The 17,404-nt window shown below is 37.9% G+C and overlaps 1 protein-coding gene and 1 pseudogene across 1 annotated transcript in view; one reads left to right on the top strand and one right to left on the bottom strand.

Moving 5' to 3' along the window:
• The window catches only part of USP32 (ubiquitin specific peptidase 32), a 263,795-nt gene that overhangs the window by 149,494 nt on the left and 96,897 nt on the right, over positions 1-17,404 (bottom strand). Inside the window, 2 exon segments of the mRNA XM_020991809.2 lie at positions 2,094-2,212; positions 2,852-2,957. Of these exon segments, the coding sequence (XP_020847468.1) occupies positions 2,094-2,212; positions 2,852-2,957 (225 nt within the window).
• On the top strand, positions 8,557-9,164 carry LOC110212029 (large ribosomal subunit protein eL13-like; annotated as a pseudogene).

Genomic DNA, 17,404 nt, shown 5'->3' with positions numbered 1-17,404 from the left:
TTTATCATTATTAAGGCAGTTAGAAGTAGCCTACAAAGACAGAGGGCATGGTTGTGAGTTGATACTGTTGGGATAATCTCCAAAAAAAAAAAAATGTAGGGATGAGAAAGAAACGCACTCAGAGAGGGGAGAAGGTGTGAGAGATGATCTCTCAGAAGTGAAGCCTCCTGAAAGGGTCATTAGTTCTTGTTAATGGTTCTGGTATTGTTGCTTTTGAGTGGCACATGTGTACCAACACTAAGTGAAGACCCTCAGAATATAAGACCCCTCCCCTAGCCTTCTCCCTCCCCTACCCTTAGATAGTGTCAGCAGAAATTCCTGAGCCATAAGAGCATCCTGTCTATCTCATCCTCTAGCTAGTTATATGACCGTGGGTAAAAGGTTGCTGAAACTGTGAGGCCCTAAAAAGGGGAACATGCTAACATAATTTCTATACCTCTTTGTTCTCTCTATTACTGGGGCAGTTTTTACACGAATAGATTGTACACCTGAGGCTCAGCCAATAAGCCAATGGGAAGGGGTTTAGGGTGGGCTGTTGCGTTAGGGTCTATATATAACCTTGCCTTAAACAAAGAGCGCTCACACCCTTGGGGCAGCTTAGGCAGCACAGGGGTGCCCTTTCTCGAGAAAGTCAATAAAGAGATTTCTCTTTTGCAAACTTTTGTCAAGACTCTGGTTTTAATTTGGGTAGGTGGTCTCTGTCCCACACAAAGGGAAAGGTAGAACAGGTGAAAATTCTTCACATAAAGGAAGAACACAAGGAAAAGCTTTTATAAAGAAGAGGAAAATGGGGGAGGGGTGTGGCACCAATGCTTGCAATCCACTCTCACCTAAATTGGTTCAAAGAAGGAAGAATATACATACACACTTAGTTGGGTATTGAAAGCTATCTTACCCAACAAGGAAATAGGAAGGAAAGGGAATAAGAGATATGGGAGATAAAGATAAGGGGACAGGCAGATTTGAGGCAGTGGTTGGAAACAAGATAGACTTTTGAGGAGGGACAGGAGACAAACAGACAGAAAGACAAACATACAGAGAGAAAGGACAACGGGATGGAGGGAAATACCCAATAATCATAACTGTGAATCTGAATGGGATGATCAAATGTGAAAGAAGTGGCTACTCTGATCAATACAGTGATCCAAGACAATTCTAAAAGACTCATGATAAAAAAAAAATGCTATCCACCTCCAGAGAACTGATGAACTCTGAGTGCAAACTGAAGTATAATTTTCTCACTTTCTTGATTTTTTTAATGATATGGCTAATGTAGAAATGATTTACATGATTTCATATATATCCACATCTATATCTATAAAAAAACTGATATTTTGTTTGCTTCTCAGTGGGTAAAGAAGGAATAAGACAGAGGGAATGTGGAACTCAAAATTTAAAAAGAAAAGAATGCTAAAAATAAACAAATTATAAAGAAAATAAAATGAAGTATTAATTCACTCAAAACAGTTCAAAACAATTGTGTCATTGTCAAACCCTACAAAGTACAATTGTGATTATTTCACACTACTTATGTTAGAGAAAATACTAAACACAAAAATAATAACCACTATATAATGGGGCTGTTAATGATAAAAAAGATTTTATTGTCCAGCAGATACACAAATTCTCAACTTATTAACAGGATGTATACCAAAAGTTCATGTCTATGTCTGTACTCTGGGCATTTTTTCACACTGCAAAAATGTTACAAATGACGTTTAGGTTCCTCAGCCAGCCCACAAAAAATAATTTAATAGATAAAATCTTTGAACATAATAGAATAACATCACCCAAGTACCAAGACTTTATGAATCCTAAACTCCAAATTCCACATTCTTTTATGCCCAACAGAGAAAAAGTAAAAGCTCAAGCAGTTAGACAACTTCTGTAGTTTTGGTCTGAGAGATTTCTGACAACAGGGGTGGCAGCAGTCTTTTAATCATATAAATTGCTAAGAAATCATCTAACTATTCCTAGGTCAAGAGTATCCAGAAGTATAGCTTATTACTCACTCACACCTGAAACAACATGGAAGCAAAAGTAGTTCAAAATCTGTCAACAGAGTATATACAAATTTAACTTTTTAAAAGTACCTCTGAAAAGCACCTCCTAAGAGTATCTGGAACTTTTCCATCCACGACATGGAGCATCCTTTCCATTTCTTCCCGTACAACATAACTCCCAGATTCATTTGAGAAAAGACTAAAAATGTCTAAAAAAAAGAAAAAAAAAAACACAGAAGAAATTAAAAGCATTGACAATAAGGCCAAATCGAAACATTTCTTTAGAAATATATTTCTAATGCAAAATTTTCTGAGGTATAGCTATTCATCCAACCTCATTCTGTTTTCCATGTGATAGCTGACACAGCTTTACTGGAATTTTTAATAACTGCTAAACATTTTTACTCTCTATGTAAACTGTTGAGTATATAGAACAAGTATACTCCAGATGTACCTTAGAAAAATATATATTTAAAATGTTAACCAAGAAATGCACTTGAAACCTGGTTAAGACATATTATATATTTCCTTTAAACCTGGGAGGTACTAGAAAACTTGGTATATGTTTCTACATATTTGAACAATATTACCATACATTACAAATAAAACAGAGGAACTGAGATTTCCTTCTCCATACTTCCCCAATTTAGACTTATACTATGCAAAAGATTTTAAAGAACAATTGGTTACTAAGATACAGCAGAAAGCAATTTACTGAAAATAATTTAAATGTAATTAACTAATGTAACGTCTGGCTTTGTCATGATAGACATCAGAATTGTAAGAGCTATAAGTAAAAATGTTGTACAAGTACAAAGTACTACAATTTTAATGCTCTAACTACTTACATTTTGCTTTCTCTTCATCTCTGCCTCTTGTAAGAAGGACAAGTCCTACTATCAAATTATTGAAATGTAGCCCTTTGGATGTTCCACCAAATGAACAGTAGATCACCTAAAAGAAAGGAAAGAAAAAGATTATTTCAGTTGTGAAACAATAAAGTAAGACACGGAAGAAGCAGGACAATAACAGAAACCATTACTTCAGAGTTTAGGGTTGATTATATCTTCAAGTTTAGGCAGTAACGGCAGCAAACTTTAATTTCCAATTATACTTCCAGGAAAATCTTTGCTATATTTTAAAAGGTCTGCTGCTACTCATTTTTTCTTTTACAATTAGGAAACAGGTCTGAGAACATATTACATCTAGCCTACAAGTATCACTAGCTCATTTCCCTCTTGATCTTTGAGGCAACAAGGTGGCAGAGCAGATAGATGACTGGACCTTGAGTCAGAAAGATTTGAGTTCCAAACTAGCCTCAGATACCTACTAGCTGTGTGACCCTGGGGAAGTCACTGAAACACTATCTGTCTCAGTTCCTCACCTGGAAATGAGGTTAATTACATCACAAATTATGAACTGGCCCGGTTTGTGGGGGGAGGGGGGGGAGATTGGAATCATGCAACAAGTCAGTAAATTGTTCATATTCTTTGATACAGTGAACTCATTACTGGGTTTATGCCATCAGGAAGTCTAAGACTTCTAGAAAGGAGATACTGTGTGTGTGTATGTGTGCACACGCATGCAGGATATGTATGTATGTTTGTATGAATGATATATGTGTGTATTCATAAAAACATTTTTGATGGCAAGTAGCAAAACCTGCTCGGTGGTGGGGAAGTGAATACCCATCAACTGTAATGCACATAAAAAATTCATGATATAGGAATAAAAATGTAACATCAGTAGTGTAAGAAATGTCAAATATGATTAATCCAAAAAAACAAAGGAAGACTTATATGACTCAATGCACATCAAAGTAAAGAGACCTAGGACTACAATAGAAACATTACAATCATGTAAATCAATAAAACACTAAAAAGCAGTCAAACTTTGATTAACAATGACTGACCAATAAATACAGGACCAGAGAACTGATGATGAATTCTACCTCCTCTTTTTCACAAGAGGAGTCAGGAACTGAGGACATGAAATATGCATATGCTGTCAAGATATGTTCAAACATTACAAAATACTTTTCTTAGTAACAAGGAAAGGTTCAAAGAGTGGAAGATTTACAGTACAGAAATGATTAAGGAGAAATAAACGACTGGTACAAAAACAAAATGCATCAATAAAACTTTTTTTTTCAAAGAAATGACAAAAATAAGTAATTAATGGAGATTCCATCTACAGCGCCATTCTGATTATCTTACTGAAAAAAGGCTGAAATAGTCAATACACTTCAGTACAGTTTATAAGCCTTTGATCTTCTTAATTTCTTATCTCTGAACCATGTTTTCTACTGTTTCTCCCCACCCCCATATCCACCACTGCATTTAAGTCAACAAATAATAAGTATATGTTGATTTAATATGGAATGTGTTGAGTTTTCAGTTGAATTTCCTTGCTCCTCATCATGTAAGCACATAAACTTTTATTTTAAGTCATAGTACGCATTTTGGAAATGTTTATCATGAATAACGCAATACAAGATGATCAAGTGTCCCATGAAATGATAATTTTTGTGCACTTTAGACACATGATAAAAGCTACTCCATCAACTCCTTCATTTGTTTCTCCAAGAAGAACCAATAAGCCATTCTCCAGTTTAGTTGCAATCCACTTTTATGGTTGTTGGGTTGTTTTTTTCATTCCTTTTCAGGATGACAAGATTAATATAATTTAGGTCCTCTAGTTCTTTACTGACTCAGTCACTAGACAATTACCTCATATTTAGAGCATCTACAATTAATGATTATAGGTAATCTAAAATAGGATGACTCAGTACATTTTGCCCCCTTTACCACTAACCACCATGATACTGCTGAAGAAGTGAACCCAATGGATTGAGGACCATTTTGCCACGGCAAAACAAGTTATCTTCAAGCCTCTTGGTGATTAGCTTCTTAATTAACTTAGGCAGATCTTCAGAAAACAGAACATCTATTGCATGGAGTGTGTGAAGCATGACTGAACCAGTGAAACTTGTATTCTGCTGGCCAACCTTAGAAAAGCCAGAATTTGGGGCAGCTAGGTGGCACAGTGGATAGAGCACTGGCCCTGAAGTCAGGAAGACCTGAGTTAAAATCCAGGGTCAGATTAAACACTTGACACCTACTAGCTGTGTGACCCAGGGCAAGTCACTTAAACCCAACTGCAAAGGAAGGAAGGAAGGAAGGAAGGAAGGAAGGAAGGAAGGAAGGAAGGAAGGAAGGAAGGAAGGAAGGAAGGAGGGAGGAGGGAGGGAGGGAGGGAGGGAGGGAGGAGGGAGGGAAGGGAGAAGGGAAGGAAGGAGGGAAGGGAGAAGGGAAGGAAGGAGGGAGGGAGGGAGGGAGGGAAGAAGGCCAGAATTATCTCTAGTCCATAAATAAGGAATCATAAAAAAGACTCAATGGAAAATTTTTTTTTCTGTTGTATCACTATACTTAAATACAAAGAAATACAAGGCATACTTCCTCAGGCTTTAAGAGTAAGTTATTATTCAGATAAAAAAGAAAGAAAAAATATATAGCTGTAGAAAGTAGAACAGCAGTTGCTAACCACCACACTACAGCCACGTTGATAACAAAATGGGTACATCATAACTCTGATGCACCATGTAGGATATGCATGGTAAACTGAAACAATATGTTGATTGAAAGGCCCTTCATGAAACTGCTAATGATAATACATAGTTTGAGACAGAAAAGTCACAATGTCTGCCTCCCCAGGGTCAACAATTAACTGTGAAAAAATTTACAAGGGAACTAGATCTTGATAGAGTCTAATTTGAACATAAAACTACCTATTTACAATTGTGCATTTTTGCACCAAATGGAAATGCTTAGTACTCCACAATCTGGGTAGAGAATATACTAGAAAGATATCTAAATCCCACTAAAGGAGTTACATCTAATAGCTGGAGACCCGAATGAAGTCAATAGACCTAAATTCTACCTCTGCGTACAGCTCAGACTTCACTATCATGGGAAAGTAATTTACCTGTGCCTTGGTTTCTTTAGCTGTAAAATGGAATTAATCCCTATCAGTCTCGACTCTAATGGATGTTTCAAGCAGAAAATGTTATAACAGGCTAAAATGAGCGTACACGTCAGAGGAGTACTACAACACCAGAGTCAGAATCTAGTAACAGCTTTTTTTTTCACAGTAGAGTGAAACAACCTAGAGATCTAGAATCCAAATGATCCCAGCGCTGTTACTGACTTCCTGTGGAATTAAGAGCACAGGAATCTATCTTCCGGGACCTGTTTTCAGGGGCAGGACTCTGCTGCGTTGCCCATATTTGGATCTGGATCACAGTCCTGGGTACCCACTAGTGAGGGGGAGCAAGACTCTCATCAGAATGGTTCAGAGGAAATAACACACACACACTTACAGGGGAAGGGGATAAGAGGCTGGGGTTAGTGGTAGGGGGTTGCCGGATAGATTGGGGGAGATAAAAGTCCAAAGCAAAACACTGTTGAGAATGGACAGGGTGAAAAGAAAGAGAAAGTAGGATAAATAGGGGGAAAACAGGATGGAGGGAAGTACATAGTAAACACAACGGAAAAAATTTTATAGCAAGTTTCTCTGATAAAGGTATCATTTCTCAAATATATAGAAAACAGACTCAAATTTATAGCAATAAGGGCCATTCTTCAATTGATAAATGATGAAAGGATATGAATGGGCATTTTCAGACAAAGTAATCAAAGCTATTATAGTCACATGAAAAAATACTCTAGAGTAATGCAAATTAACACACACAAAAACACACCCCTGTCAGATTGGTTAATATGACAGAAAAGGAAAATGACAAATACTGGAGGGGATGTGAAAAATTGAGACATTAATGCACAGTTGGTGAAGTTGTATACTGATTCAACCATTCTGTTGAGAAAAAAATTTGGAATTACACACAAAGGGCTATAAAACCATGCATACCCTTTAACCAAACAATACCACCACTAGGTCTAACGAGATAAAAAAGCATAAGGATCAATATGTACAAAAATATTTATAGCAGCTTTTAGTGGTGGCAAAGAATTGGAAATTGAGGGGCTGTCCATCAATTGAAGAATGGCTGAACAAATTATTGTATGTGATTGTGATGGAATACTATTGTCCCATAAGAAATGACAAGCAGTGTGCTTTCAGAAAAACCTAGAAAACTTACATGAACTGATGCAAAGTGAAATCAGCAGAACACCATACATAGTAACAGCAATACTGTATGATAATCAACCGCGAATGACTTAGTTATTATGAGCATTACAATGATTCAAGACAATTCTGAAGAACTTATGATGAAAAATGTTATCCATCTCCAGAGAAAGAACTGATAGAGTCTGAATGCAGATCCAAGCATACTGTTTCTTTCCTTTCTTTATTTTTCTTGGGTTTTTTGGTCTGTGTTTTCTTTAACAACATGACTGATACTGAAATATGTTTGGCCTGACTGCACATGTATAGCCCATATCTAATTGCTTGCCTTCTCAACAAGGAGTGGAGAGAAGAGACGGAGAGAATTTGGAACTCAAAAATTTTTAAAAACAAATTTTAGAAATTGTTTTTATATGTAATGGGGGGGAATAAAATATTAAATTTAGAGACAAATAAATAAGAGAGCACCATGTGTAACAAACTCAAAAAATCATACAAATGTGACCTAATAATAAGAGTTTCTGTTTTTCTTTTTAAAAAGTTTATGCATTACTAACATTTCCAATGATAATATTCAAACTTAATTAGATGTTAACATGACCATAATTAATAAAAATAATTTGAAATAAAAATTTAACTAAGATTTAAGTGTAAAAGATCACAAAATAAAAAATTATACAGTCAATATAGATTTTTCCTATAGGCATATAAAAAATCAATTCAAAATTCAAACAGGACTAGTGCAAGCTGCAAGGGAAATTATACCTACATAGGTCCAAGAATGACATTATCTTTGGAGAATAAAATTTTGAGTAAGAGTTAATAATGACTACCTGACTATTACAGAGCAGACAAAGTACTAAATATATAGCTCTTCTCTCTAAGCCCAAGTTCTTTTCATTAGACGACTCCACTTTTTTTTTTTTGGCTAGGCAATGGTGTTGTGACTTGCCCAGGGTCACACAGCTAGTAGGTGTTATGTGTCTGAGGCTGGATTTGAACTCAGGTCCTCCTGAATCCAGGGCCGGTACTCTATCCACTGCACCACCTAGCTGCCCCTGACTCTACTTTATAAAAGAGCAAATACAATATGATACAATTGGCAGAAATCTTGAGAATGTCTATGCTCCCTGATTCTCTGAAATGAATAGTGGGATATGCTCTTAGCATATTATACTAGCTGTTGGAATATGATGTTATCTGAAATACTGTTAAAGCAGAAGTGAACAATTTGGTATAAAAATTAGATTTATATTTAATTTCTTTAGTCAATTCCACTACTTATTAGTAACTACAGTAAATTGGGTAACAGATAAAATTCAAACTCTTAATTAAAACTGTTTTTAGAATTGGCAGAGACTTCTTTTCCACTCAGCTGTGATGTTGGTGAATATGGCTCTAAGCAGACATGACATCCAACCAAAGGGACATGATTCTAAAGTCCCATTTCCACAAAGAATGGCAAAGAAGAGTTTCCACATGATTTAATTAGTCAGCCAGAGAGATTGTAAAATGAAAGTTTCATTAAGCAAAAGCTCAGCAAATTGCCCCTCATTGTGAATCTTGTTCTATCCTGCCAATAATGAGGTGCCATACTGTTCCAATACCACAACAAAATACATGCTGGTAGAAGATTCAGATCAAAAGAGTTAAGGTTCGCTAGTAGCCATAAAAAGTGGTATGAACCTTAAGTATCTCTGCGGAAGTCTGCAGAGTACCTCTAGGCAAATGTGGGATAGCTGAAAGAGTATCATTCCAAACTTATCCTCTTCCCAAGAAAACCATCTGCCCCTAAGAAGTAAGATAGCTCTCTTGAAGAACTCAAAGTGGCCATGCAGCTTTTCAGGTCAAATTATGCCCATCAGAAATGTGTATAAGAAAGAAAAAGCTTATACCATCATTACAGAAGATAAAAAGAATTTCAAGGCATAAATGGCCTGAACCAATGCCCACCTTTTTGAAATTTGAGTAAAAAGGGCCAAGGAAGCTGTAGAGCAATATGTGAAGAAGAAATAGTCAGCTATTGAGAACTTTCCATAAAATAAAACAAAACAAAAAAAGAACTGGTAGTGAGTTAGAAAAACAATAATGGCTTAAATTTAGGTAGCACCTCACAGTATATGGTATATTTTCCTGATAACAATCCTGAGAGTTATGTACAGTAAGTATTATCCTGTTCATTTTACAGAGAAGAAAACTGAGGCTTACTGGGTGAAGTGTTTTATTGTTGACTACATAAGCATTCAGGAAAAAAAAGGTTTTGGTCAGAATAAATTTAGATAGAAAATGCTAGAACTTTGCTACTATTCTTGTGCTAATCTTACGGAAATGATGGAGAGCTATGGATGACACCACAGTACAATTAGATGAATTTAGAAATATTTAAAGAACAGTCAATCATTAATGATTCTATGTCAAATTGAAAGAAGTCTCCAGTATGGTGCTTATGAGATTGGACTGGATTAGACTTTTATTGAGGACCTAGATATAGATAAAAGCATAAATGACATGCTTATCCAATGAGCAGATTTCACAAAGCTTTGAAGAATAACCAATACAAAGTATCTAAAAAGATCTTTATAAGCTAGAAAACTGGGCTGCAACTAATAGAAAGCAATTTAATAGGGATAATTTGGGGTTCAAAAAACCGACTTCACTAGTCCAAGATGGTATAGGCATGTTGAGACAGTAGTTGATGTGGAAAAGTTTAAGGGGTTTTATTGGACTTCCAGCTCAGTGAGTCAAGAATGTGATTTGGTAGCCAAATAAATGTAATGAAAGGCTACATAAGTAATGACCTAGCATTCAGGACTAGGAAGGTAACACTTTTGCTGTTCTCTTTCCTTGTGAGACCACATCTACAACACTTTGCTCAGTTCAAGACATCCAGATTAGAGTATTCAGGGCAATGAAGAACTTCAAGTCCGTGCCATATGAGGATTAGTTGAAGGAACTTGGGATATTTAGAATATTGAAGACTCAGGATTGGCATAATAGTTGTTTTCAAGTATTGGTGCATAGGGAAATGAAGTGGCACAATAGAGTACCCCGCCTAAAGTCAGAAAGACTCACCTTCCTGAGTTCAAATATGGCCTCAGGGGGCAGTGAGGTGGGGCAGTGGATATAGCACCAGCCCTGGATTCAGGAGGACCTGAGTTCAAATCCAGCCTCAGACACATAACACTTCCTAGCTGTGTGGCCCTGGGCAAGTCACTTAACACCACTGCCTACCCAAAAGAAGTCCTGACAAATTTGGCCTCAGATACTTTACTAGGTGTGTGACCAGAGCAAGTCACTCAAACCTATTTGCCTCAGTTTCCTAACCTGTGAAGTAGAGAAGGAAATGGCAAACCACTCTGGTATCTTTGCCAAGAAAAAGCCAAATGGAGTCACAGAGTCAGACATGACAAACGACTCAACCACAACAAACTGTTGGAGGAAAAGTGGATATTCTGCTTGAGCCCTAGAGGACAGAACCAGGAACAACAGGTGGAAACTATGAAGATGCCAGGTTGTAAAAGGCTTTGAAAAGCAAATAGAAGACTTCTTATATGGTCCTGACTGTGACAGGACTTTACTGAATAAGGGGTAACATGATCACACCTGTAATTTATAAGATCATTCTGAGGGCTGAGTGAAGGATGGACTCAAATAGGGAGAGAGGTGACTCAGAAAGAATAATCTGTAGGATAATGAAATACCCGAGGTGTGAAGTGATGAGGACCTGTACCAAGACAGGAGTTGTGTCAGTGGAGAGCATAACCCAGTGTGTATGTACCAGGTGAGGATTCAAGTACTAGTTTACTGACAACTAGCTTTCTCTCAAGTTCCCCAAAGAGCTATTAGAAATGAAAAAATAGCCATCACAATTTTTAAAACTCTATTTTACTTCTATAGACATGTTTTGTGTTGGCTGCTCACTGGTATATTCACCTGAAAATCAACAATCAAAGTAACTGTACAGAGCTGAAAACAGAAGCCTTAAGTTAGAACCATTGCCCTTAATGATAACATTCATATTTGAATACGTACCTGGGGAAAAGTTCTTTGTTTGTAAGGGCAATTACTGTTTGCAATTTTCAGTCTTTGCTTAAAACCAGCCACTCTATTTGAAATGCTAAACATTAACATTAGATTGTATAACTGCTACTTCTGCAGCATTTCATTGCTGGGATTCAGCCAACAAATTAGAAAAATTTGAAAAAGATTCTACCATGACATCTAGCTGCAATATGCTATACAAACTAAAGAGTCTTTGAAAGAGTTCCATAATGGCATCAAGCTTTATTTAATATCTTTTCCCCCACTTATTAAATATTTATGAAGAGCCTACTATTTGCTTGGCACCATCTTAAATACCAGGGCTACAGACACAAAAGTGAGACGGTCCCTGCCCTCAAGTTTACCTTCTATGGGGGAGATGTTATGTATATATAAAGGTTTACATAAAATTTATGTAAATGAATACAGGGTAATTATAGGGAGAAGGTTATTAGCAGCTTTGGAGATCAGGGAAGATTCTGTAGGTAGTCTGTTTTGAAAAAGATAGATCAAGTTAAAAAACAGCAATCCCATTAAGAAGCTTAAAAAATATAAGACTGGGGCAGCTAGGTGGAATCAGTAACTTAACCACAAAGCAGAGCCTAGCACTAAGACCTTCCCTTTGTTTACTTAAGAATTTCTCCGGCAGCTATATGGCTCAGCGTATAGAGCAGTGGCCCTGGAGTCAAGAGGAAATGAGTTCAAATCCGGGTTCAGACACTTGACACTTACTAGCTGTGTGATCCTGGGCAAGTCATTTAATCCCACTGCCTAACCAAAAAAAAAAAAAAAGAATGAGCCATGTTTACTTCTGATTTGTTATTTAGGGGTCAATATTAAAATGTTAAAGGAGACACCAGTAGGAATATAATTTAAAAGAAGAGGCACCATTTCAGAACTCTGCGACTCTTAAGGTTGACAAAATAGCCAACATGAGACACAATGCAGAAGAGCATGGCTTGGTGGGAAACACTGCTGGACTTCCAAGTCACAAAAACTAAGTCCCACTCTCCTGTCAACAGTTAGTAGCTAGATGACCATGGGAAGTCATACCTCTTCTGAGCCTCATTTTCCTCATGTTTTTAAAGAACAGGAATCAAAGATATCATCAAGAAATGGTATACTAGTAAGAGCAAATGGGCAAGGGAAGACAGGAGGTGATCCAGAAAACTCCACACTCACAGGATCAGAAGAAATTGAGAAAGGTTTCCTGTATGTTGGGCAGTTCCTCTGTGGCAAACTTATAAGAAAATATAAACAAGGGTCCATGGGGAAGCATGGATGGATAACAAACTACACCACTGGAAGGAACTTCCAAATTAATGAGATCACAGATTTATTTGAATATCTGAGCCACTACATAGATGTTTCCATCATATTTGGAAGTCGCAGATCTTCAAGAGCATTCAAAATATCAATATTGTTCTTCAGAAGTATACAAAGCACTCCAGATTGCACAAGGTGGGGATGAATTGTCATAAATCTCTCACTTTTAGCTGACAAAAATTAAAGTATAGCCTTTTCTGATATTGCAAAAGGGGGACTAGAAAGATTACAGGATCATAAATTTAGGATAAAAGGGCCCATGATATTCATCTAGTCTCACACTTTCATTTTAAAGATAAGGAAACTGAGGCCCAGAGAGGTCATGTGATTTGCCCAAGATTTCAGAAACAGTAAATGGCAGAGCAGAAATCCAAACTCAAGCTGCCTGACTCTAAACCCAGGATTCTTTCCAATTTACCATGGTGCTTTTTATCTTCAATATTTTGTATTAAATGCTATCATTTAATAAAGAGAATAAAAAAACTATTATCAACTTAGTAACCTTTTGTTATCAACATGATGATGGTCGTGGTGGTGGTGGCAGTGGTGGTGGTAATAATGAATTTATATAGTGCTTTCAGGTTCAAAAAGTACTTTATATGTGTTATCTCATTTAATCCTGAAGCCAATCCATTATTATCTTTATTTTACAGATGGGGAAACAAAGAATGAGACAGGTAAGCATCTTACCTCTAGGACATTAAGATTTGAACTCGTCTTCCTGACTCAAAATTAAAGCTCTATCTATCCACTGTACCGTCTATCTCACTGAAATAATATCTAAAATGATCTCTAGACACAAATATTTAATGTTTTGTTCACAAAACATAGTAAATTATTAGTTAGACTTAATCCTACTAAGCTACTTTATGAGACTAGAATTTTTATTTCCACTACATGGATAAGAACAACAGAGGGAATGATTTAATTAAATTCCCCAACAATCTACCAAATTTGTGGTCAAATCCCAACTCCTACTTTAGCCACATTTGCCACAGTGTTTCTCACCCATTTCTGTATTTGTTATCAAAAGAGTGTTTGTTAGGGGGAAAAAAATCAAATCTAAGACTCACAGGAAATACATAAAGTAACACAACAGGGCTTTTACCACTATGATCTGTGGATCAGTCTTTCAAAACAAAGTGTTTAGAATACACGAAGGATTTCAACATAATATCAATTAACAGAACACACTGAGAATTGAGGAAGAATGAATGAAGCATTTATTAAGCACTTATTACGTGCAAAGCACCAGGACAAGCTCTGTAGATACAAACAGAAAAGGAACACAGTCCTAGGTCTCAAGGAGCTCATTCTAATGGAGGAGACAACACACGGAAGGTTTCAGCTGCAAGTCACACAGAAAAGTTAAAGTTCATAGCTCCTCTTTCAAGTCATTTCTACTAATAAAATTGTATCAATTACTGATATTGAACCTTTTGACAGTGGCATAGATTTTTTTCCCCTAGGACTTCAGGGGCTGCAGCACCTGCAAGGGCAGTTGCCAGGTTACATATCTCCATAGGAGTTGTTTCCCAGGATGATGGCTGAGGCACTGGGCTCCTGGAAGCATTGCGATTTCCATGGCTTTTGGGTTCAAGGTCCTGAGCTATCTCCATCAGGATCTGAGGGGAAATGGTGCTTAAATTGGTGGTCTGACTTGCCTGATACATGCTGCTTCCTGTCAGGGTGCTGTACTACTCCAGCTTGCTGCCCTATGTGTGGCAGTTGGTGGAGATGGCTTCTCCAGGTGATGGCTATGTGGTCTTCGCAGGAAGCTGGACTGGTGGTGCTGCCACTGCCAGATGACCGTACCCATCTGAGTGTTAGTGATAACTGGTCAACACTTTCTGCTGGTGGTGATGAAGGAGGGCCTCATCTACAAAATTACATCTTCTTCCAATGATGGCTTATGAGTCTAGGCTGAAAGCAGGTTGGAGAGTTTATGGGGCACTGCTATTCCCAAGACTCTTGGATACAGGATCCTGAACCAGTTCTACCAGGGTCTGAGGGGAGATAATGGTCAAGGTGGTCATGGTGGTTTCACTCACCTGGCATATGCTCCCTCCAGTGTTTTTTATTTTTTGGCAATGGGGGTTAAGTGACTTGCCCAGGGTCACACAGCTAGTAAGTGTCAAGTGTTTGGTCTGAGGGCGGATTTGAACTCAGGTCCTCCTGACTCCATGGCCAGAGCTCTATCCACTGTGCCACCTAGCTGCCGTTCCCTCCAGTTTCATCTACGCTAGCTTGCCTACCCCACATCAAATACCAGTGTGTCAGGATGTAGAGGACCCCACAACTCTCACAAAATCCAGTAAAGCTCTAAAAATGCATAGAAGGAGCAGTAAAAAAGAAAACCAAAGAGAAACAGCTATAAATGCCTTCATCTGAACTGCACAAAAAGATATCAAGAATTCTATGGATGCTCCGAGTAGAACTAGGTCAAAAGAAGATGGAAGGCAACAAGAACATGAGCAGAGACAATCCAAAGCAGGGGAAAAGGCTACATCAGAGACCATAACGAGAGTGATGGCTACACAAGTGTCAACAAAACTCGGGTAGCCCTCTCTAAACACTGCTGGTGACAGGCCCAGTCAGCTCAACAGTCAAGCACAGCAAGACACAGGCCCAGACAGCCCTCAGGAATTGCAGCACCCAGGCAGCCCACATTTGTGGCACACACAGAAGCAAGGGGCAGGGCAGACCTGGGAATCAAAGTACCTACTTTTGGAGTCTTGAAAAAGACCTGCTGGGATTGGCCTGAGCTCTCCCACAAACTTTCCACATAACCTTCAAAAAAATGACTCTAAACAAATTCTAGAGCAGCAAAAACCACAAAAAGGCAGAGTGAAACAAATTTCCAGCCCAAGACAACCTGGAAGTTCAACAGAAAAGATGTGTTGCACCAGGGTGAGAGAAGAGCACAGTCCAGCTCAGGGCACAGCAAAGCAGACCAGGCTCCAGTGAACCTGGAGCAGAGCTCAGGGCGACTGAATCACCACTGCCAGCAGTGGCAGTTTCCAGACTTCTCAGCTCACAGATGCCAAAAACAACTTCTAAGGTCAGCAGGAAAGGTCTGTTGGGCCTGGGTGAAAGAGGAGCACAGTCCAGCGCAGGCTGTGCCAGAAAAACCCCAGCCCCATCAAACTAAGAGCAGACCTTGGGGCTCTCAGCCCACAGATGGTAAGGGGATCAAACAATTCGTCAAAAGGAGATTACAGAGGTCTCTTTGCTAGCACTGAGGCAGGAGCTTACTAAAGTTAAACTGTTTACATTCCTATATGGAAAGATGATATTTGTAACACAAGACCTTCCTCATTATTAGGGTAGTTAGAAGAGTATATATAGACAGAGGGCACAGAGGTATGAGTTGAATATGAAGGAATGATATCTAAAAAATGAAATTAAGGCATGAGAGAGGAATGTACTGGGAAAAAGAAAGGGAGAGGTAGAATGGGGTAAATTATCTCACATAAAAGAGGCAAGAAAAACCTTTTACAGTGGAGATGAAGAGAGAAGAAGTAAGTGAACTTTACTCTCATAAGAACTGGCTCAAAGAGGTAATAACATACACAATCAATTGGGTATAGAAATCTATCTTATCCTACAGGAAAACAGGAGGGAAGAGGATAAGAGAAAGGAGGGTGATATAAGGGAGAGAAGATATTGGCGGGGGGGGGGAGTCAGAAGCAAAATACTTTTGAGGAGGGACAGTGTGAAAGGACAAAGAGAACAGAATAAACAAGGAGGGAATAGGATGGAGGGAAATATTAGTCTTTCACAACATAACTTAAGTAAGTGTTTCGCATGATTACACATGTATAACCTATATTGAATTGTTTGCCTTATCAATGAGGGGAGGGAGAAAGGGAGAGAATTTGGAACTCAAAGTTTTAAAAATGAATGTTAAAATTGTTTTTACATGTAACAGGAGAAAAATAAAACACTAAATAAAAATTTTAAAAACAGAAAAAAGACTTGCTATCAGCACAATCAACATCTGTTGGGGCCCATGAGAGATGAAGACAATTATGGGTTTGGACATCTGCAAGGAGAAGGAGATAGAGAAGGTGGCAAGGCAAAAGCTAAGTTAAGTCACAAGGAGACTAAACTAAAACAAAGGAATTACTTTAAAAAGTGAAGCCTAGGGGCAGCTAGTGCAGTAGATAGAGCACCGGCCCTGAAGTCAGGAGGACCTGAGTTCAAATCTGATTTCAAACACTTGATACTTACTAGCTGTGTGACCCTGGGGGAGAGGGGGGAGGAAGAGGAGGAAAAGGAGGAGAAGGAGGAGGAGGGAGAGGAACAGAGTATCACCCTAGCATAAAGCCCTAATTTAGAACTAGAGACACGAGTAAACAGAAGAAAAACACTAACACAATGAAAAAATATTAAGGACCAAGAGAAGTCCAAAAGGTAAACCCACCAAAAATAATTTTTTTTTTAACAAGTCCAAGTAGGGCCTCAGAGAAAAGAATTTCTTCCCTGGCCACAAAGACTAGAAGAGTACCTAGAAAAAATTAAATAAGAAAAAAATGAATATACATATATTTTTAAAAAGCTAAAAGTTATTGCTTTTATTTTTCATTTCACAATTTTCTCTCGGTATTTCACCTCCTCCAAACTTGCAGAGTCATCTCATGACACAAAAAAATTAACAAAAAAAAAGGGAAAAAATCAAGACAACTGATCAATACATCAAAAAAAGTCTGAAAATATGCGCAACGTTCCATATCCATGGACTTCCTAACTTTAAAAAGGAATAGGGGAAAAACGAATGTCCTCCCATATCCCTTTTTTGAGGCCATATTTATTTTTTGATAAAATGTAATGTTACTGGGGAAAAAATAGCAATGGGGGAAAAACTGCAAGAAAAGTAAATAGCTAAC

The sequence above is a fragment of the Phascolarctos cinereus genome, unplaced genomic scaffold, assembly GCF_003287225.1.
Source record: "Phascolarctos cinereus isolate Bilbo 61053 unplaced genomic scaffold, phaCin_HiC Scaffold_5;HRSCAF=322, whole genome shotgun sequence".
Taxonomy (NCBI): Eukaryota; Metazoa; Chordata; class Mammalia; order Diprotodontia; family Phascolarctidae; genus Phascolarctos; species Phascolarctos cinereus.
Note: the sequence above shows the minus strand (reverse complement) of the source record. Positions and strands in the feature narration are given on the sequence as shown.